A 22,223-nucleotide genomic window follows, 5' to 3' on the forward strand; every position below is an offset into this window, starting at 1 on the left:
CCCACCCTGCAAGGGAGTGGGGGCATTGCTGGGGAAGTGCAATACATCCTGAGGTGCTGGGGGACTGAGTTAACTTGATTCTAGAGGGGATCTGGGACAGAAGTTCAATACACCTGATACTACATCCATCCAGGTTTATCTTAAACCAGTTTTGGCCATTTGGAAAGCAGTTTACCATGCACTGAACTTCTGTTGTGTTACATTTCCCTTATGAAGGTGCCGTTGAAAACATTATTTGATTATTCGTGATTTGACTTGAGAGCCAGCCACTCATTTTCCCTAAAACTCAGATTATTCAGAGCGCATTGTAGAATCTCAGAAATGTATTAGCAGGTCTTTTGACTTGGGTGATGATCCTAGGTAGTTTATGCAGGTTATTGTTGATGGCCAAAAATTCCCTACCAAGCTCATGTATGATGAGGCTGGTTTTAATCTTTCTGTCCCTTTAGTTTCGTTGTAGACGAGTGTAGCAGACCAATTATCTTTTCCACTAGACTAGGGAATTCCTAGAAGTATCAAAGAGATTGTATGAGATTTCTGTGAAAACAACTTTAGAGAGAGTTCTATGGAGTTTCCATTGGTCAGATAAGCAACCAAATTCCTGTATCTTGATCCAAATTCCAACCATCCATTACTAGTAAATGGACTTTGTTACAATAATGTAGAGAGAGAGAGTTACATGGGGAGGGAACTGGATGCCTACACTATCCCCAGATCTGTACTATACTTTTAACTGTCCTCAAGGAAAAAAAATGGTAACAATCATGGTGAAGGGCAGAAGACAGAATGCCAAGTTCTAGCCAAAAGGCAATCAGGACTCGTAGTAAAGGTATCTGTTACTAGACCAACAAGATTTTTGCAAACAAAATTTCTTTAATTGCAAAATTTTTTAGAAGTTAAGTTTAGAAAAATTTAAAGAAATTTTAAAAATTCTTTAATTTCTTTAAAGTTCTAGCCAAGTTTTTCAAAAGTGTGCACGTATCCAGTTTGTATCTATATACTAATATTTCCCTTATGCAAGCACAGAAGGCATGTCATGTAGATCCACTGCTCTCTCTTACATTTGGAGACTTGGGCTAGGGACAGACATTCAAAAGCCTAAGCCTGAATTGATTCAACCTTTGTAGGTTAGACTAAACCTGGTTAGGCTGAATCGGTTTGTAACCATACAGACAACCCTTTTGAACTAAGGAAATGTTGGCACATGCCTGCAGCGGCTCAGGCTAGAAGCTGGGGGTGCTAGAGCAGGCCTCTTTTCCCTTCTATAGTGCTGAACTGCGGGGGGTGGGGGGAGCAGAATGTGGCCAGGCCCTGGCCAGACTTTCTCATTAGGGATGGTTTCCCTCCTCCCCCACTTGATAACAGAGCATTTAGTAACACAACAGGGAGTTACACAGGCACAGGGAGTTGTTTAGCATTTATCAGCCCATCAAACGAAAAGCTTTAGCATTAGTTCAAGCTCTTCTTAAACAACTTTTTTCCAAGGAAGGAACAGAGGGACATTACCAGCTACGTGTTAATGAGCTCCAAAAAGCCCTATGCTGATGCTGTTCTGTCTACCTTTGTCATGTCTTCCACAGCATGGATGTAACCAGCATGTGATATGCTAGCTAATGCTGAGAGGTGTCTGTGTAATGCAGAGGGAGGGGGAATCCTTGCTTGAGCAGGGGATGGGAAGGGGAAGCAGAAGGAAGCCAGGCATATGCCACTGTATCTGCAATCTCTGCAGGAGATCCAGCCAGGGAGCAGAGAGGCAGGGTCAGCCCTGCTGGGCTGGAGCAGAGCCCCGCCCAGGGTTGCAAAGCATCTGGGATGCTGGGTTTAACTTAAACCAGGAAGGGGTCTGGGACAGACATTGCATAAACTGGTTTGACCCAAATCAGTTAAGTCTGATACTACATCCAACCAGGTTTATCTCAAACTGGTTCCAGCAATTTTCAGCTTGATTTATGTGCACTGAATGTCTGTTTTGTTCAAGGCTTAAACCAGTTTCTGATCACTTAAACCAGTTTGTGTAATGTGTGCCCCTAGCCCTTAGCACATATAATTCCCATTGGATTCAGTACTATTTGCATGAAAAAAATTATGAACCCTTTCAGAGGTTGACTGCTGAGCACCCAAAATACACACCCAGAGTTAGGTGTCAGGGCCTGTAATTCAAAAAATAAGGCTCTCTCAGGAAAGCCCACTGGAGCATTTCATTCGAAAAAGATACTGGAGTGGGGTAGGTAGAAGCTTTACTGTTTAGTAGGCAGAAATTCACATAATCGTTTAAGACAGAATAAAGCTACTGCCTTTTAAAATTAAAACCAGTGCATTTAAAAATAGAGGGTCAGATTCTGATATTGTTGCTCTTGTTGAAGTCTGTGGGACTTCTCAGAGAGTCTGGTGCTGTTCACCATAGGGTTGACTGATATTCATTTATTTTAGAAACCTTTGAAAACCCATGTGAATCCTATTCATGCTGTGAGGTTAACTTAATGTTATTTTTAGAAAATCAAATGCAAAGTATTATTACAGGGTATAGATGCAAAGAAAAGTCTTTGTAAATGCATTTCTTTTTCCTTCCAATAACTAGATTTGACTTGATTTTTGTTTGTTTGTTTGTTTTGCTTTCCCAAAGGGATTTTTCTGTTTAGTTCCTCAATATATTTTTAAAAGTAATTAATAATGGAGCAGGCTTTTAGCATCTATGCTGGAAGGTAAACCCTTAATCACAGTAACATCATTAGTGATTTCAAGCATTTAATTTTGATGCTTGACAGCATTTTAGAGTGCATAGCCATTGATAAGAACAAATAAGTGGTGTTGTGTTCAGTTGAGGATAGAAAAAAGCATGAAAAATCCTAAGCTTGAAGTAATTAAATTTAAATACGTTATTTGAATTTAGCTCAGATAATGTATAAACTGTGGGTATATTTTTCAATCAGTGAAAGACCCCTTGAGTAAACAAGATCCATTTAAATTCAGATCCTAGGGCATAGAAAGTAAGCCCTGCTATGGTTAAGAAGGCTTCTTCACTGAAACATAGGGCATTGTATGTCTGTGACATCCAACTACTCAAGTTTCTTAGTTTCATTAAGAACTGTTTTCACTTCTGACTTCCTAGAGACTGGAGACTTTTCATTGCATCTGTTTATTTCCTATTGTTTTTCCCCCATTCATCTAATCTGAACCAGTAATGAAATGCTGTCACTCTGCCACTGCTATCCTTTCAAGTGCCCTAAAAGTATTATAATTCTGTGTTTGTTGGCCCTGGGAAATGGTTTTATGGCATTTGGGTGAAGTTTCTGTAGTGCGTCTGTTCTCTCATTCTTCATAGGCCACAAGCACAGAACTGCAGCAATAAAACTATTAGTAGGTGTTTAATGGTAGGTTATTGAGGAAGTAGATAAAAGGAAATTGCTTTATTCACATCAGTAGGGAGTGAAGTTTTTAAGGGAGATTAACTGCTGAGCTTTGAACTGAGGAAAATTATACTTAGCCCTTTTGCAAAAGGGAAGCCCTTTTATTTTTGACCAAAGTATCTCCAGTCAATTCTTCACTGTGAAATATAATTGTTTGGTAAAATTTCCCTGTGGTACATAACATTCTGCTATATGTGCATACACACATATACTTTTATACATCTCTGATGTATGTGCATGACTGTTACAAGAAACAACATCTTTGAAAGAGTTTCAGCTCTTTCAACCATGTACTTTAGACATTATTCACTTGGACAATTCCTGCCATTGCTGAAGATCTCACTACTGTCAGGCATCTCTTCCAGTTCGGCCATCCTTCCTTTTTAGAAACCAAGTCCAGAATATAGCTGTACTTGTCAGAAATCTTAAGAAAGAAAAACACTCCTAGGCATATAATTTGTGATCAGTCAATTTAGTTGGATTGAAAATGACTGGATTCTGGAATTTTTAGTAAAAATTTTTAGTCTAGTCTCTTATTAGCAGACAAGAAAGTAGTCTCAGAAAAGAAACTGTTTTTTCACTGATGTTCGAATGAACTCAAGTCATCATGCTTTTGTTTTCCAATATAGTTATCTGAAAAACTTCACTATCCAAATTTAGATGTCCCCAGTATATATTGCTCATATGAATCTCCAGTTATCTGAGTAAAATCCATGTACATCACTCAGTTATAGTGCATTCCTATCATCTCATTAGCAAAATAAATGGAGAGAAAATAGCATGGAATTTTAAAAAGCACAGCACTCCACAGACCACTATCTTATTTGTATTACTGCTCTTTGTGTGTCACTTTCATTTTCTTAATAAATCTGTGGGAATAAATCTCCTAAAAAGCATCTAAATGAAGAAAAATGAGTGTAAAGGTAAGCAGGAATAAAGAGAAGTACAAAATGAGTAACAATGAAGAAAATGCCTCACTCTTCTGACTTGTTCTCTATAGCTACTCCCCCCCTTCACATATTTCAGTAAAATTATATCATATATCCCAGTTTCCCATTACTGGTTTTGTCAAGTTGCTTTTCGGGCCTGGTATAAGCGGTTTTAGTACATTATGAAAATTTATTCTGTTTAAACATGCCTTATGAAGTGTCTGTTATACTTACATTTATGGCCTTCATTTCTATAACGTCACCTCAGAATCTTTAATATATTTCACCTCCCCACAAGCCTGTGAAGCATTTTACAGATGAATAGCTGAAAAGCAGAGGCCTAAACTCAAGGGCTAGGGACAGACATTGCACATAAACTCATTTAAACCAGATGACTCCCCACAGATCTAGAAATCTGGCAGCAGAACAGGTAGTGGCACTGTTAATTGCTACATCTTTGGCAGACTTGGCAATTAATACCAATTCCACTGCTGGATTGCACACAGAAACCAGTTTGAAAATGGCTGAAACCAGTTTGAGATAAACCTGGCAAACTCTTTACAGGCCAAATGGTGGGTCCTGCAAAAAAAAAAGCAACCCAGAAAATCGCCAAACCTCTAAGTAGAAATGAGTTGTTTGCAGATGAGTTGAGAGGTTCTTCAAGGGGAAAGTATACTGTACAAGTATAGTAATCCTGATGACTAGTGAACATGCCTTTTCAAAGGGAGAAAGGTAATTGCCCAGTGGAGCCATAGAGATACACATACATCAACCCTATCCCAAACTATATTTCACTCACTCACCGTTCTGTATTACCTAGGGAGTTATAGAGCCCATGGACATTCTTTCATCCTATCCTAACCCCATTCTATAGTGCTCGAGGTCTTCTACACATGGTGAGGAGGGACACAGTATGCCTCCATAAAAAGCCAGAAGCAGCTCTGGAAAGGCAAGTCTCTTACCTCATTCTGCAAACTAGTATGATTTCCATGCACCAAAATGATCAAAAACATTTGCTATCAAATTATTATACTCTATAACAGAGGTGCCAAAGATGCAGCCCTCAGAATTGTCATCTGGCTCAGGGCTCCACACAGGTCCAAAAATCCAGCAGTGGAATTGGTATTAATTGCCAAGTCTGCCAAAGATGTAGCAATTAACAGTGCCACTACCTGTTCTGCTGCCAGATTTCTAGGTCTGTGGGGAGTCATCTGGATCTGGAGCCATGTCATCTGGTTCACAGGGTTGCCTGTGGGTCAGAAATATGGCAGGTGGATGAACCACATCAGTTAACACTGTAGCTTCCAAATTTCCAAGCCTCTGGGCCAGATGCATAACTCTGTGCTCTGAACCTGGACTGGCCCACAGGCCCAGCTGAGTTTAACACCTCTGTTCTATATCATAGGAAAGCATGGATTAAGGGTGAAGTGGAAAGAAAATGACAACATGGATAACAATTTGAAAGATTGGAGACAAAAAAAGAGAAATGAGTGAAGTGCCTTTTAGTTCCATTCGTAGAAATTAAAGATGGAAATAGAAATCTGTTCCATCCCTTGACTAGCCCAGTGTTGTTGTCTTTGGTGTGTTGAATCCATTAGAATGAATGTACGTTTTGTTAGATAAATTACAGACGAGCAAGAAATTATTTAAGCTATAGCTACTGAGCTTCCTAGGACGAAAGTGTATGCATGCCTATGCTGTGAACAGTCATTTAACTACAGACCCCTATCATTTGTGTGAGTAGTGGCACAGAAATATCTGTTCCAAAGTCTTACAATCAAATACAGAAAAGTTTTTCAATTAAAGTGTTTAGATTTTAAATGCTGGAGAGATTTGTCTTCAACTGGACTTTAACTGATAAAATGGGCCATCAAAATACAATATCACTGAGCCAATGGTCCAAATACCACTATGCTTCTTATTTGTTTCTCAGTCTTGTGCAGTGTAACAGTGTGGTTTCTTGTGTATAAATGAGAGAACAAGGGGATGTGTGTGTATGTGTATGGCCTCAGAAATGCTGTAATTAGAGTTGGGATTTTGAGAGAGTTTCCTCCAGCAGCAGAACCATTGTAAAAAGCATGAAACCGCTTCACGTCTTTGATCTAGTTCTGTGGAAATCAGCTGAAGAAAAATCTTAAGGACAGAAATGAACTGGTCATTGCTGCCCTTGATTTTCAAGCAAGCAAGAGCATTGGGGGTTGGGGTGGCATGCTAAGGCACAGAGTTGACAACGCAGAGGTTGCAAGTTCACAGCGTGGCCTGTCAGATTCCAATGAATCTGTGAATTCTGCTAAATACCCTGTCAAGGACAGAAAAAAGGAAAGGAATTACAGAGCCCAAAACACTGTTGTGTATTTCCATACAGTACTTCACTACCCAGTGAGGGGAAAGACCTCTTTAAATTCTAATATCCATAACTGGAGAAATGAAATGGATAATAGGAAGAGGAGAAAGAAAGGAAACCATAAAGTAAACTTTCTGTGATAGCTGAGTTCAGGCCAAAGATTGTCTGGGAAAGAACTGCTTGCTTGCCCTGTGTGGCACAGATTCACTAAACAAGTTTTTCTCTGGTTCAATTATCTGTGATGTGCGGGGAGGGGAGAGACATGTGCCATGAACCTGATTTTTCATTTTATTAGCTTAGCAGCAATCTTAATGCAGAGAGAAGTGAGAAAGATCTACCCTCAGTTGAAGAACTACAGGGTTATCAAGCAGAAGTGCTATATTAACAATCCTGGTTATGTCACATATATAACTTAATGGAACACACCTAGATCCTCTTTAATGGTCTTCTATGTTTACAGTCTCCTCTGTCATCCAGGATCTGCCTATGTACGTGAGGCGAAATGCAAGAGAGGCAGACAGAAAGATAGGGTCACAGGCGTTTCTAACAGAGATGCCAAACTGTCAAATAATAAATTAGGAAGAAGCTCCCCGATGAGTTTACTTCAGCAGGGAGACTCCCTTTTGTGACTGTGTGGTATCTCCTGGTTATTTTCTCTCCCATCAGAGCTGTATGATATGGTCAAATAGTTCTGAGGCTTTTCCATTCAATTTTCCCTTCACTTATTGTGGCTGTTTTATTTATCTGACTTTCTCTGTCGTTTTCAGGGATACACATTATGTCCTTCTTTTTCTTTGGAACACTTTCATATTCACTTTTGACCACTTGATCCCAGAGTAAGGGGGGGGGAGGATAAGGAGAAAGAAAAAAGAAAATTCTATAGCTTCAGGGACAAAAAAAAAAAAAAAGAAATACATTCAATTTAGAAAGACCTCTAATCTCTCGTTATACAGAACAGCTTTGTTAGATAAGATTAAAAATTTCATGAATGTCCCTCTTTATCCCCAGAGACCCCACAATTTGTACTAGCTGTTGTCAGCAGCGGCAGGGCTTGATAACAGCTGGCTAGAGACATGACCACACAACAACACAACAGTAAGAACTAGGCAGCCGGGTTCATAAATCTTTAAAAAACCTATTCCCTCAGCAGAGCCATGAATATCTCATTGTCACAACCAAAGGGAGAATGCATTGTCTTCTAGCCAGCCCAAAACTGAACTTCAGCACTATCAAGCGCCCCAGTAGGAAACACTGGGTGCACATTGAGATGCTTTCTGTTGATTTCACTACCTTTTTTTTTGTTGTTGCCTTAATTTATTGTACATGGATGTGGGGGGGGGGGTTTAATATGCTTTGGATTTTCCAAAAATCTGTTGCTTTTCCTTCCCTTTTATATAAAACATACAGTGTTGTAATCCATCTTATTTAGTTATGTTTATATAGTTCCAGTTATGATAGAGGGGTATTTTTAAGCCCACAGTGGACCAGTTTCTGGTTAGGTAGCACATTCCTTAATAGATAGTCTCACCAAAGTGAGAACTGGGCCTTCTGGGAGTAAACCTGATTTCAAAGGGACTGCTTGGGAACAAAGCAAATGAATTAGCATGACAAAACCTAGTCCAAGTTCTTGAGATGCAAGCATGCCAGATTTCATTAATTTGGGCCAAATTCAAATGTTGGGCCTAATTCTGCACCCTGGCTCCCTCCCCAGCAGTAGGATAAGCGTCTCAGCTTCAGGGGAAGCAGAATCGGTCCCAAGAAAATATATAGTGGTCCCATAAAGGGGACCACTATAGCGCAATAACTCCACTTAATATTGGAAGATGAAAAGAGGGAGTTGCTGTCGAGCCAAAACTAACACTTCCAAAGCCTTATACATATTGTATTCCACAAAGGTCAGAAGTGAGCCCAAATATGTGGGTTTGGCTGCAGGCATTCTGTAACATCAGAATATTTGGCCCCTGTGTTGTTACCTCAGAGGCTTCCATTTTATTGGAGCCAAATCCAAGAACAGGTTTGTTACAGTAGAATAAAACCTCATTGTGCTATACAAAATAACAAAAATGCCTTATGTGTACGCACACATGCACACATCCAAGTCTGTTTTCCAAAGAAGTTTAATTCCTGGAAGTACTTGTGAATCACAAAGCCTATTGATTATGAAAGATACAATTAAAATACATGGACCTCATTTAAAAATAAGATATGGCTAATATTTAATTTTGTTTTCTTTCTTGGCAGCTCCATCTCCAATTGCTTTGATACAAGCTAAGGAAATAACAAGGCATAGTGTTGCATTGGCGTGGCTGGAACCTGACAGGCCAAACGGAGTCATTTTGGAATATGAGGTCAAATACTATGAGAAGGTATTATTCAAAAAAGACAAACGAGGGTTTTGTTTTTTTTTCCGTTACAATTATTTGCCATATAGAATCCCATTATCAGGTCCAAATGAGTTTAGTTTTGTAATCATATCCAATTAGGGATTTTATATACTTGAACAGTTGTACTAAATAATAGCCTACATTCTACCCTAGCTGTATATTGGGGAGGGTCTTTTTTCCTAGGAACAAAACTTTTACAGCCAGCATATTTATAATGAGAATAAATAAAGCAGAGAAGTACTGAGACATTAGCCTTACAACAAAGATAGAAGTGTAATAATGAAGTATATAACACTGTAATAATAAGGTCTGTTTAAGTTGATAGCTTCTGCTTAGAGTGATGGTGTGGGTTGAAAGCTTTTAATAGAAAATAAGAAAAGGAAAATTACATTCTTCATCCTCTCCAAGTTACACGGAGATGTTATTTCCACAAATAACTTGTCTCTCCTCAAGTACAAAGCTATGAAAAGAGCCATTTGCTTTCAAGGTTGTCTGCAAAATGAACAATTACTTTCTCTCTCTCTCTCTCTCTCTCTCTCTCTCTCTCTAATCTCTTACTTGCCTCCTTCATAAAGCCAGAAAAAAGCAACTGATTTTCATTTGAACTAGTTTGCGCTTTCTGACAAAATTTTCAGCCAGAAAATAAGAATAGACTTTTAAGACAAGGAATTTCTGGCAGATGTGTCCCAAGGGTTTCTTGGATAGGTAGCTACCGGTTGGTTGGAAAAAGAGAGAAAGAGAATAAAATGTTATTTGTTCATCAGTAGGCTTGTGAGATCACAGAGCTAACTACTTTTCAAAGTATTTCACTATTAAATTTAAATTTCTTAAATAATCACTGATACCTAAACACCAGATCTACATCTTTACCATCTTTTGTGGCTTTCCCCAAAATCTCTTTCAAAACCCAGTACTAATTAAGCATAACAACAAAAACTGTACAAGGATATTTTAAAGTTCCATTGCCATAAGGTGTCTCCTCAAAATAGATGTAACAGTGAATCAGAGATCCAGGATTCATCATGCAGTGAGGCATTTTGTGTGTTTTGTTGCTGTTAGGACCAAAATGAGCGCAGCTATCGCATTGTGAAAACAGCTACTAGGAACACAGACATCAAAGGCCTGAACCCTTTGACTTCATATGTGTTCCATGTTCGGGCCAGGACAGCAGCGGGATATGGGGACTTCAGTGGACCCTTTGAATTCACCACTAATACAGGTAATAACATAGCCATTGTTGGCAGAAGGCTGTCAGGACACATAATCCTCTCTCTCTCTCTCTCTCTCTCTCTCTCTCTTTCTCTCTCGTCATTTTTTTTCCAAAAGACTGAATTTGATTGAGCTGCTTCCTGAAGTTGCACTTCTTTCACTTCTGTGAATTGAACATCTGTATTGAGAATTTGAACAGCAATACAACTTAAAAACATGGCTGTTGACTGCCATTTATACTGTTGCTTGTCTAATTCTCTTTAATTCTGACTTGATAAACTTGATAGTTACTTGGATATGGTGCATACTTGCATACAAGATGTTTACAAATTCTTAATGAAAAATTATTGGTATCTGGGTATACTCAATAAATACTGTTTTTCCATTGACTTGAGAGGGATTTTTATCTCCAGTGTCCTCAAAATATAAATCTCATCTAGAAGAGAATAAATCCCTAGTCTGGTTTTGTAAAGTATCAATATCAATTGGTGAGGATTTTTTTTCTTTTGCAGAGAGGTATGTTTGGATTATTCCATCTGTGGGTAGGTTCTCTCTTCTTAAAGTCAAAGTAACATATCCATTGCCCACAAAAATATGATTGCTTCCCAAGACAGTACCAGAAGAGGATATAATTAGACCTGTTTCTTTAACGTCTGTCATACCAGTCTGGATATATCAGTTCAGGTCATGTCATTCTTTGTTAACAACACTCAGGCATGGCTTGAAAAACTTTAAATGTGCAATCCACCAGAAAGAAGGGAAGATGTTTTAAAACAGCTTGTTCTGTCTGTATCCATGAGGAAATAAGCATCTGGTTCATTTTTAAAATATTTAAGTGGGAAGCAGATCGGTGGGCAATAAAATAGTTGTTATGCCTTTTGACTGAGCATTGAGGGCCAAAGGAGTGGGAGTCCTTGTTCTGTAGCATCCAAGTTCCCCAAATCATCATTGAACATAATGCCTTTAACTAATTGGGGCCTTCCTTGAAAATTGTGTCAAATGAATACATAGTGAAGGCTGGAGAGTTGCTTTGTCTAATTCTCTAAACTACCTAAGCAAATCAGGAAGAAACACTGAGTGCTACCCAGGATGATTTTCTGCTGTAGGTGGCTGTCTTGTAGCTGCTTAACACTAATGAATATCTTTGCTGTTTCTAGTTCCTTCCCCCATCATTGGCGATGGTACCAATCCCACAGTTCTTCTGGTCTCAGTGGCTGGCAGTGTTGTTCTTGTAGTCATTCTCATTGCTGCCTTTGTCATCAGCAGGAGGTAAGAACTTAAGCTTCTCTCCCCCTCTCCTTCTTTTATGAGGGAGCTTTTTGTCTCCTCCAAACAAAGCTGAATTCTTTGATTAGCATCATAAACAGTGCATTTGCATTATAAGACCTCTTCCATGTAGCTTTGATCTTCTCAACATTAGTACCACAGCAGCATGTAATGTAATGGTAATAGTTCCAGCATTATTTGTCCTTCAGATGCAAAGCTGATTCCAATACCTGAGGTTGAGAAGCCAGCCAACTGAAGATCTGTAGACATAGTAATCTAATGTTGAGTTTAATGGGTAGGAGGTCAGTGAATCTTCTCGGATTGGGGAAAAGGGCAGTGTAATGGTGAAGTAAACTGCAGGGGGAACCACAGAAGTTCTTGCTTATGATTTTTTGTTTAGCCCTCATTAGTTCTTCTGTTATGGGGACAAAAGACACTACAAAAGAAGCAACAACTACTTACTCCATGCTATGAGTATAGGGGGAGTAATGTAGCAGGAAACGTAATCAAAGCAGTTCTGGCCCTATGTTTCAGGGAGCATTCCCATTTCAAAATAGATCTGTTTTCTCTCACTATTAACTGGAAGAGAACTGAAAGTACCATTGCCACAAATCAAAACAGGAGAAAGAATGCAAGCTGTGCCACTCTCCATAGTAGTGTTTGATTGCATCAGCCATAAATGGGCACAACTTCCTCTTCATTTACTCTTTCACTTTAAATCATCTTAGAAAAGAGCAGTTAAATCAGTGTGATTATAATATCTGGTAAGTAGTCATGCATTGTAATGGCTTTCTGTGGGTGTTCAGCTCAAAGCATCCGTGCTGGCAAGAAGAAAGAGGAAAAGAACATATGAAAATGTAATGCAGAGAGACAGGTTTATTAAAAGCTATTGCAACAAAAAATAGCATCACGGAGCTTGATGACTTAATCTCCTCTCTGCTTTTAGTGATCATTTTATTATTTAAGGCAGGATTGATAGCAGGAAACATTGGATTTCTAATTATGAGTTGCCACCTTGGAGAATTGAGCCTGTCGAGTTGCTCTGACATGATTACTTCCCCTCCTCCCCCAATAAAAAAAATGTCACTTCCCAAGGCTGATAAACACTGCTTGGTGATTGGCCCTCAATGGATCACTTTTTAGAAAATGAAATGTCAACCTCTTGCCCTCACATTGATTCTCTTTAGTATTGGCCATAAAGCTGTCAAAGGAAAGGCTGCCTGGAGCCAGGTAGCTGACAGACTCACTGATGCTGGTGTGTACCCAGCCAATTCTTCTCCCCACTCAGTCTGTCTGTTTAGTTATCTCTGCGTAGACGTGCTTAAATTGGACAAAGAGAAGATAAAGAGCAAGCTAGTAGTGAGGAGGAAAGGCTGGCCTAGCTTAGGTGACAGTGGGTTCAAAGATGTCCCCAGCAGGCTTCAAAGAGGCTGTGGAAGGGGAAAGGCATAGCAAAATAAATGAAACATTAAGACAGTAAAATTTATGGTGGTTCTTTGCAGATAGTTCTGTGAATACCAGTTATGCACTGCCTGCCTCACTATGTAGATTCCAATAACTAGAAATATCACTAAAAGAATTCAGTTTGTAATGGTGGGTGCCTTAATAAGGCATCTGAGCTGTGATCCACACTAGAAATTGAATATTGGAACTGTTATTTTATAATTTGGATTAATTAATAAATAAAATTATTTTTTGGTTTTTGTTTTGTTTGTGTGTGATTTTGCCAGACTAGTACAAGCCAGTTTAGATGCTGGCAGACAATGTTCTTTGGGTACATCCAATATTTTTTATTAAATCAACTGAGATCGTTGGAAAAATTCTTCTTTGCAAGCTTTTGGGTACAAACACCATTTGTCAGGCTGAGGAAGTGTCTGCAGTTGGTCTATCTTCTTCCTGGATGGAATAGGAAAGAAGCTAGAGGCCAGTATGGATGCAACAAAGCCAGTCAGTGAAGATGTAAATTGAGGTAATCGGTGGGTGAGAGGGAGGGGTGGAGGGATGAATATAGATAGTAAATAGTAGAGAGGTTACCTGGGGAGTTGGATGTTAGGCAGGTTATAATGTGTCATAAATTCAATGTCTATATTTCACAGAATCATAGAAAGTTAGGGTTAGAAGGGACCTCAGGAGGTCATCTAGTCCAACCCCCTGCTCAAAGCAGGACCATCCACAACTAGATCATCCCAGCCAAAGCTTAGTTTAGTCGGGTTTTGAAAACCACCAAGGCTGGAGCTTCCACTACCTCTCTGGGTAACCTGTTCCAGTGTTTTACTACCCTCCTGGTGAGAAAATTCTTTCTAATATCTAACCTAAGCTTCCCTTGCTGCAACTTGAGACCTTTGCTCCTTGTTCTGTTATTTGCCACCACTGAGAACAGTCTATCAGTCAGCAGTTCACAAACTGTGGTACATGTACCACCAGTGGTATGCAGATAACCTGCGAGTGGTACACAGAAGGCTGAGGGGAGAGGTGGGGCATGCACACACACAGACACCCAGTCCAGCCTGCTGCAGGCAGTCAGGAACACAGCCTGACCATGTGTGCAGCAGTGCCTAGCACATAAGTGTGTTGGGGGGAAGGGACATGGGAGGAGGAAAGGGGGGGCAGATTGAGACCCCCCACGGTGAGGGGGAGGGGGTGAGGGGAGGCAAGGGCAAGAGTGAATGGAGCCCTGAAGGGGAGGTGGTGGGATGGTGGGAGCTTGATGTGGCTCGTATGGGGTGGGGGGAGTCCCACCACTGTGCACACCAAGATAGGCACAAGGGGGCATCTGCCCCCTGGGTTTGTGTGTGAGGCAGGGGTGGGCTGCCATTGCCTCGTGGCTCTGCATTATGTCATATGCCTTCCATGCACTGGCTGCCCAGTGGTGGAAGGCACATGGCATTGCATGTAGCTCCTGAGGTGCAGTGTCCGGTGTGCAGCAGCAGCTGCTTCCGTCCTGGGCATAAATCAGGGTGGGGAGGGCAGGTGGCCCCCATGCCTACCCCAGGTTGCCCACTGGTGGGAGCCCTCATGTGCCCCTGGAAAGGGGCCAGGTCACTCCAGGAAAGGCTGTGGCAAGAGGGGTGGGGTGCCCAGTGGCACCCAAGGTACGGCCTGGCTGGGTCTGCACCGCTCCACAAGGTCAAGGCAGGATGCCAGCCTCAGGGGGACTTTTGGCTCTAGGCTTAGCCTCCCTGCACACTGGGCACAGTGCAAGCAGGGTGGAACTGCCCCCATTGCAAGGGTCTGGCCACGGGAGCTCCCAGGAATAGCTGCTCTCCTGATCGCCATGAGTTTTCAAAGATGATGGCCAATGGCTCTGCAATCAGCCAGCTCCCTCAGCACCCTCACATGCATCCTATCTGGCCCCATGGACTTGTATATTTCCAGCTTGTCTAAATAGTTTCTAACCTGTTCTTTCACCACTGAGGGCTGCTCACCTTCTCCCGAAACTTTGCTGCCCAGTGCAGTAGTCTGGGAGCTGACCTTGCCTGTGAAGACTGAGGCAAAAAATGGGATTGAGCACATCAGTCTTTCTGCATCCTCTGTCACTAGGTTGCCTCTCCCATTCAGTAAGGGACTCTCACTTTTCCTGATCCTCCTGTTGCTACCAACATACTTGTAGAAACCTTTCTTGTTCCCCTTCATGTCCTTTGCTATCTGCAATTCCAATTGTGCCTTGGCCTTCCTGACTTCATGCCTGAGCAATACTCTTCTTCTGTTCTTCCCTAGTTATTTTCACTTCTTATAAGCTTCCTTTTTGTGATTTATTTTACTGCAGAGTTCCCTGCTAAACCAAGCTGGTCTTCTGCCATACTTGCTAGTCCTCCTGCTCATTGGGATGGTTTACTTCTGCACTCACAGTAGGGGTTCTTTAAAACAGTGTTTCCCAACCGGTGTGCCATCATACATGAATAGGTGTGCAGCAGAATTTGGGGGAGCCATGTGTCTGTCTGTCCGCAGCAGCAGCAGGCAGGGGGCATGGCTCCAGCCAGTGATTCAAGTGCCACGCCACCTTCCCCCTTTGTCTCTCCACATCCGGCCACATGCCATCCCCCTCCACATCCAGCTTCACATCTGGTGTTTTTATTCATGTAAGTGTGCCGTGGAATGGAAAAGGTTGGGAAACGCTGCTTTAAAGTACAGCCAGCTCTCCTGAATTCCTCTCCCCCTCAGTCTGGTTTCCCAGGGCATCCTGCCCATGAATTGCCTGAGTGAGTCTAAGTCTGCTTTTTCTGTTTTTCATGTAGTCCATTATTTTTTGTATCTACTGGGTTGATGAAGTTCGTAGGCTCTTTTCTGAAAGGTGTTTTGTAAATTCGAGGGTTTGTCCTATATATTACAGCTTTCTTGGTGTGTTTAGGGTGATTGCTAGTTCTGTGTAGATGTGTGTTGGTCCATGGGTTTCTTGTATATGGTGGTCTGTATTTGACCATTCTGGATAGCGATTGTCATGTCTGAAAAGGAAATGTTGGTCGTGGGGTATTCAAGAAAGAGTCTGATGCAGGGGTGATCAATGTTGAATTTCTGATGGAACTCAATCAGAGATTGCAGGTTTTCAGTCCAAATTATGAAGATGTCATCGATATATCTTAAGTATAGCAAGGGTTTGATGGTGCAGTCTTTGAGGAATTCTTCTTGTGGGTGGCTCATAAAAAGGTTGCCAAACTGTGGGACCATTTTAGTTCCTATAGCAGTGCCCATGGTCTCGAGGAAGTGTTGGTTATTGAAAGTAAAGCTGTTATGTGTGAAGGTGAAGTGTATAAGTTCAGTAGTATCTTTGGGTCTGTACTCTGAGTTGTAATCTTGCTCTTGTAGCTATGTTAACACAGGGTTGGATGCCATCCTGGTGTGGGGTGTTGGTATATAAACTGGTAACACCCGTAGTGGTTAAGAGGGTGGTGCTGGGAAGGTGGTTTATGTTTTTAAGTTTTCATAGAAAGTCTGTTGTGGATGTCATTTATACCAGTAAAGGTTATTTTGTTTACCAAACCATCTGTACTAAGAGGGTTTGCCAGCATAGGTATGTGGGATCAGAAAATACATTTAAGGTCCCCACATTTGAAAACTGGATTATTACTGTCATGTGTCATTGAGTTCTTCATGTCCTTACTTCAGAATCTGGAAACCAGAATTCACCTGCTATGCTATTCATTGGTTTGGTTTGGTTTGTTTGTTTGTTTGTTTGTTTTAAGGATCCCACTGTCTGCTTCCCTACAGGCAACTCAAAAACATTACTCTGTTCAGTCACTACAAGAGTTTGTATTAACATAAGAATTAATCCACCTAAATGTTAGTTTAAACTTCCTTAGATTAAAACATACAAATTCATAGAGCAGAGGGCAGATGGCATCTTGAGTCTTTCTAAACAGTGGTTCCTAAAAGCACGCTTCTAATTTTTAGATTATTTCAAAGGTAGCTTTTAAAGAGTACCTGGGAAACACTTGTTGTGAATATTTTATTTTAAGAAGGAGCTGGACAAAGGAAAATGACTTCTATACAGTTCTACACATTTGGTTATTTAAGTGTCATATAAGACAATCTCCTGGCTATTAGATTGCTTTACCTTCTGCTGTCTGAATTTAGTTGAAAAGGTTTGCTTACCTCCTGCTAATGAATTTTAGGACAGTATATTACCTCAGTTTTAGCCTTGTACTTATGCACTGCAGTCGGTATTTAATCAGAGCTGCTTTACCCTTTAGTTCTTATTTTGTTCATGAATGGTAAAGATGGCAGAAGCACTGCAATGGCAGGGAGAGCAACACATGGAGTGCATGCTGTTTCATCACAATAACCACTAATATCCCCTTTTGTTGTTTGTGGAGCAGGCCTATGTGGAAAGGCCTACCCATTCTTTATCTCCAAGTCCCACCTGTAGGCTTGCCTGCATCTCTGACCCCTGTAGTTCCTGAAAGCTTCTGTATTCTTTCTCTGAACACCACCCCTTTTTAATCACCACCAGCAAAATCCCTATAATTATGGAATTCAAATCTGTGACAAAGGTCTCCTGTCATTCAGGTGAGCTGTCTGAGAATGTCAGTTCATGCCTAGTTCTCCTCCCTATGGCTTAGTGACTGAATAATGAGCTTCCAGGGGTTTTCTTACAGGGACAATAGTAGACCAAAGAGTCCCGCCCCAAGCCAAGGGGAAAAGGTCAGCAGGTGACAAAGGTAGAAGTTGGAATTAGGTAGTTAGTTTGGAAGGTATTATTAAAAGTTAATAAGCTACAATTACATTGTTTGAACAGTAATCTTTTTTTTTCCTTTTACCTGCCATACATCCTGGGGTTTGGGGGGGTGGGGGTGTTGTTAAATTAAGATTTAGGGTTTTGGTTTTGGGGTTTTTTTCAAATAAGATAAAAAGTATTTTTTAAAAATCTAAAAATAATTTTTAACACTCGCTATTCATTTCTCACATCTGTATTTGAATATTAATTAAAATTGGTGAGAGGGGTCATACATAACATTTAGAATATCTTCTCCTGAACAGGAGGCTGTATGGTAATGGTTTATTTAACTGAAAGCATTCTATACATGCTCAGTAATAGTGATGCTGACTTGTCCCAGTTTGCCAAAGATCACTTCCTGCTGTGCTCTTGTAGATGCCAGGCCAAATGTTTTGCTGATGTGGATCCTATGTAGCTCCCATTAATTTGTAGAAGTTGGGGAATTAATAGTGGGCTTAGTTCAGTTCACACTAGCATGGGTCACCCCTGAGCAACTGAAAAACTGAATAAATTGTTGCTTGCACTCAGGGTGCATTTTCTGTAGTTTGAAGTGATTTGATTTTAATTCACTTTAACCAGTTAAAAAAAAAAAAAAAAAAATGGTCCCAGACATTTATGCCATATGTCATTCTTGGTGCCTGAACACAATTCCCACTGATGTTACTGAGGGTTGTCCTGGATCAAGGACAATGGTTGGCTCTTAATATAGCTTGAATTTCCACCCCCCTCCCTCTCCATTTTATTTATTTAGCATATAGTGCACACAAGAACCCACATTTAAAAAAAAAAAAAAAAAGTTTTTAAATGCAAGCACTTAAAAGTTACGGGTTGCCACAATGGCTGACAGCAAAAACAGTAGTGCTAGTAGGTTGTTATTCTTTATAGGGGCAACCACAGCATTGGGAATGAGACAGCTTTTGGCTGACAGCAGATAGTGAGATTAGGGAATACTAGGTTCCAAGGCTCTGGAACGGAGTGTTTATAGTGGCCATACCTCATTCTTCCCATCCTCCTCTTTTTGCCCTATGCCCAACTTGTCCCTGTCTTATTTTACCCCTATATTGGCTCCTTATTCTACTCCAGGGGTGGGCACAATATGGCCCATGGGCCAGATCCAGCCTGTCAGGCTGTTCTATCCAGCCTGCAGGGCCCCTAAAAATTTAGAAAATTAATATTTATCTCCCTGTCAAAGATGACAAGGCACCAGTGGCAGTAAGACCCATGGGGAGCCGGTGGCAGGACCCAGCAGCCACAGCAGCAAGACCCTCCAGGCCCTGCCCCACTCCCAGCCCCCCAACCAAAAGCCTCTACATAGTAGAGGCTTTTAGTGTGGGACCTTGTGGATGTTCCCTGCCTCCCTTGGCCTGAGAGGGAAATTCAGCTAAGAACTGGGGGGGGACAGTGAAGCAGGGGACGACCACAGGTGATTGCCCCAGTCCTCAGGGCTGGCCAGGTCCTGTAATGTAGCGATGTAGCTGGGAACCACATGGTGCCAAAGCGGCTGGTGGGCGGGGGGTGGGGAGGAGCAGTGGTGGTGAGCAGCAAAGTGGGAAAATGATGGCAGGTGGGGGGGGGCAAATGGCAGTGGTGGGGAGTGCAGTGACAGCTGGGTGAGACCTCAGGGCAGCACTGGTGTGCGGGGGCCAGGGCTGGCAGGGGCCCAGAGCGGGGTGGCAGGAGCTCTATGGAGCCTATGGAGCTGGGGTAGGCTGCACCAGCAGGGAGAGCAGGGACCTGGCCCAGCTCTTTAGAGCCCCTGACAGCCCAGGCCCTGTGCTCCTGCCACTCCACTTTGGGCCCCGCCAACCCTGGCCCCCCGCACACCAGTGCAGGCCCCCGCACTCCCATCCAGCCTTCTGTTCTCTCTGCAAGTTTGTGTACAGAAAGTGTGACAAAGTCAGTGAGAATGTAAATTGGTGGAAATAAGAAAAACAATGGGTAGAGAAGGGAAGGACGAGGGGGAAAAATGAGTGAAGGAAAACTAAAAGTAAGCAAGGAATACTCAAAGTAAATAGTTGGAAATTAGAAAAACAAAGGGGGGGGGGAATGTAAATGGTAAGTTCAGGCATGTACCTGGTGAATCAGATGTAAATTTGGTTTTTGTTTCCCTTTATACCTTTGGAGATGACATTAACACTAGGGGAGCACCAATAAAAGATTTTTTTGAGCTGACACTGATGGCTGAGTATTAACAAGCCATATTGGCTGATACTGATCCAATTGCTGTTGTGCAGCCTGACAGCTTGGAGAGCAGTGTCCAACTGATAAGCCTGTTAGGGGGATGAGATAGAGGAGAGGGAAGGGGGGGGGCGATTGAGGGTGGGAGTAGGGCTGGGCTGGGCCAGGGCCAGGTATTGCACAGCCAGAGCGGGGGGAAGGCCATGGAATGGAGCCACAAGCAGCATATCCAGGGCATGCGGGTGTGGATGTGGGGGAGGCTTCCACCACTGTACACATCCCTGGGGGAGGCATGGGGTGGCACATGCCCCCTGGATTTGTGCATGAGGCAAGGGCAGGCTGTTGCTGTGGGCTGGGGGTTCAGGGGGTAGCTACAGTGAATTCTGAGGTGGCTGTAGCCCCTCTCCCAGCCCCACTCCCTCCCTAACCATGAGGACCTCGATTTGACCCCTTTCCCCCAACAGACTTACCAGCTGGACGCTGTTCCCCAAGCTACCTGGCTCCATTCCTGGCCCTGTTAGGCTGTGGCAGCGCACATACACACAGCATTTATTGATGACATTATTGGTCACATCAGCCAAAAAAAGCTGATTGCCGATAATGTCAACTTTCTTTTTATCAGTGCCAATATGATATGGACTGAAGTATCAGTGCACCTCTGATTAACACCTAAACCAGCATAAGGAATAGAGCTTCCTGCAGTTTTATAGGCATAAGTTCAGTCTTCAGCTGTTGCAAGAGGAACAGAGAATGCGGGTCCTGGCAGGTACAATAATTCAAGTCTTGGCAGGTCACAAGGACTGAGATCCTATCTGAGTAAGATATTATTTCTGAATTGCAGTGCTCTTTTTCATTCCAACAGACGCAGTAAGTACAGTAAAGCTAAGCAAGAGGCAGATGAGGAGAAACATCTGAATCAAGGTAAAAGGCAGTGGTGCTTGGGGTTTTTTTATTTGGTTCACAAAGCATGTGTTCCTATGCTTAGAAAATAAGGCATGACACTCTTGAGATGAATATTTTTGTTTTCCTTTTTGCTTTTCTTCACCAGACCTAAGCATCTTGGTAGCAGACAAATGTGTGTGGCTAGAAACATTCAAAAATTCACCTGTGGGATTTTGAGGGAATTTTTCTAGAATCATCCCTTTTTTCTGCATTATTCCTTCCCACTGGAAGGTTTTCATGACTTCTGCTTCTGGGTGATATTGACTAGCCATAATTTTCCCCACAACACATTTAACAGATGCTTCTGGCTGAATCAGAGAAGGTGCTTCAGAGGAAATGCATACCTTCCTGAAGACTGAATGTGCTGTTGCTTCCATCATACAGAGTGTGGGGCAGGCTCAGAAGTCTGACCCCAAAATAGTAGTTAGGTGTATATTATTCTCTTGGTCCCTGAGGTACAGCTAGCTAGTAGTACTGATAGTAATTAGTGCAATTCATTCACTGGCAGATGCCTGGGGGGGGGGCGCGGTTGCAGTATGTAGGAAATAAAATGTTTTCATAAAAAATCCCATTGGGAAATCTCTTTCTCTTTTTTCAGTCATTCTTAGCTTATGGTGATTTTTTTTTTTATACTTTCCTTGCTGTTGGATACTATTAAGATATCATTCTCATATGTTCTATGCTCAGCAGCATGTAGATCAGCGACTTCAAATGAAACATTTTTGCCTTGCAGGTGTTAGAACATACGTGGATCCTTTCACATATGAGGATCCAAACCAAGCTGTGCGGGAATTTGCCAAAGAAATCGATGCCTCCTGTATAAAGATCGAAAAAGTCATAGGTGTGGGTAAGTTTCAGGACATCTGCATTTCTGTAGTAAATCTGGTTTTATAACACATAGCTTTATTGCTGTTTAGGTGCCCTGGGATCTAATTATCCTTAGCTTAACAACTCCTTAAAATAAATTGGCTTGTTCAGAAGAGCACTGACAATTTACATCTTGGCAACAGTCTCACGTGTACCTGTGATTCATAGCTATGTGTTTGGTCTTTCTCCTGCAGGTGAATTTGGTGAGGTATGCAGTGGGCGTCTCAAAGTGCCGGGAAAAAGAGAGATCTGTGTTGCTATCAAGACTCTAAAAGCTGGCTACACTGACAAACAAAGGAGGGACTTCTTGAGTGAGGCCAGCATCATGGGACAGTTTGACCATCCCAACATCATCCACTTGGAAGGTGTTGTTACCAAATGTGAGTAGTCTGTTTCTATTACAAGGCCAATTTAGAAGTCATTGGGAAACTAAATCTCTTTAGGTTTTTCCCTGTGAAATGACAGATGGAGCAGATCCACTGATAG

At 41.8% G+C, this 22,223-nt stretch overlaps 1 protein-coding gene across 1 annotated transcript in view; it reads left to right on the forward strand.

Moving 5' to 3' along the window:
• EPHA4 (EPH receptor A4) overlaps nucleotides 1-22,223 on the forward strand; it is a 162,051-nt gene that overhangs the window by 115,103 nt on the left and 24,725 nt on the right. The window contains exons 6-11 of the mRNA XM_019533078.1: nucleotides 8,922-9,046; nucleotides 10,124-10,283; nucleotides 11,431-11,542; nucleotides 20,791-20,849; nucleotides 21,604-21,717; nucleotides 21,932-22,117. Of these exons, the coding sequence (XP_019388623.1) occupies nucleotides 8,922-9,046; nucleotides 10,124-10,283; nucleotides 11,431-11,542; nucleotides 20,791-20,849; nucleotides 21,604-21,717; nucleotides 21,932-22,117 (756 nt within the window). The remainder of the gene's footprint in view (nucleotides 1-8,921; nucleotides 9,047-10,123; nucleotides 10,284-11,430; nucleotides 11,543-20,790; nucleotides 20,850-21,603; nucleotides 21,718-21,931; nucleotides 22,118-22,223) is intronic.

This window comes from Crocodylus porosus, unplaced genomic scaffold, assembly GCF_001723895.1.
Source record: "Crocodylus porosus isolate Cpor-Errol unplaced genomic scaffold, CroPor_comp1, whole genome shotgun sequence".
NCBI lineage: Eukaryota > Metazoa > Chordata > Crocodylia > Crocodylidae > Crocodylus > Crocodylus porosus.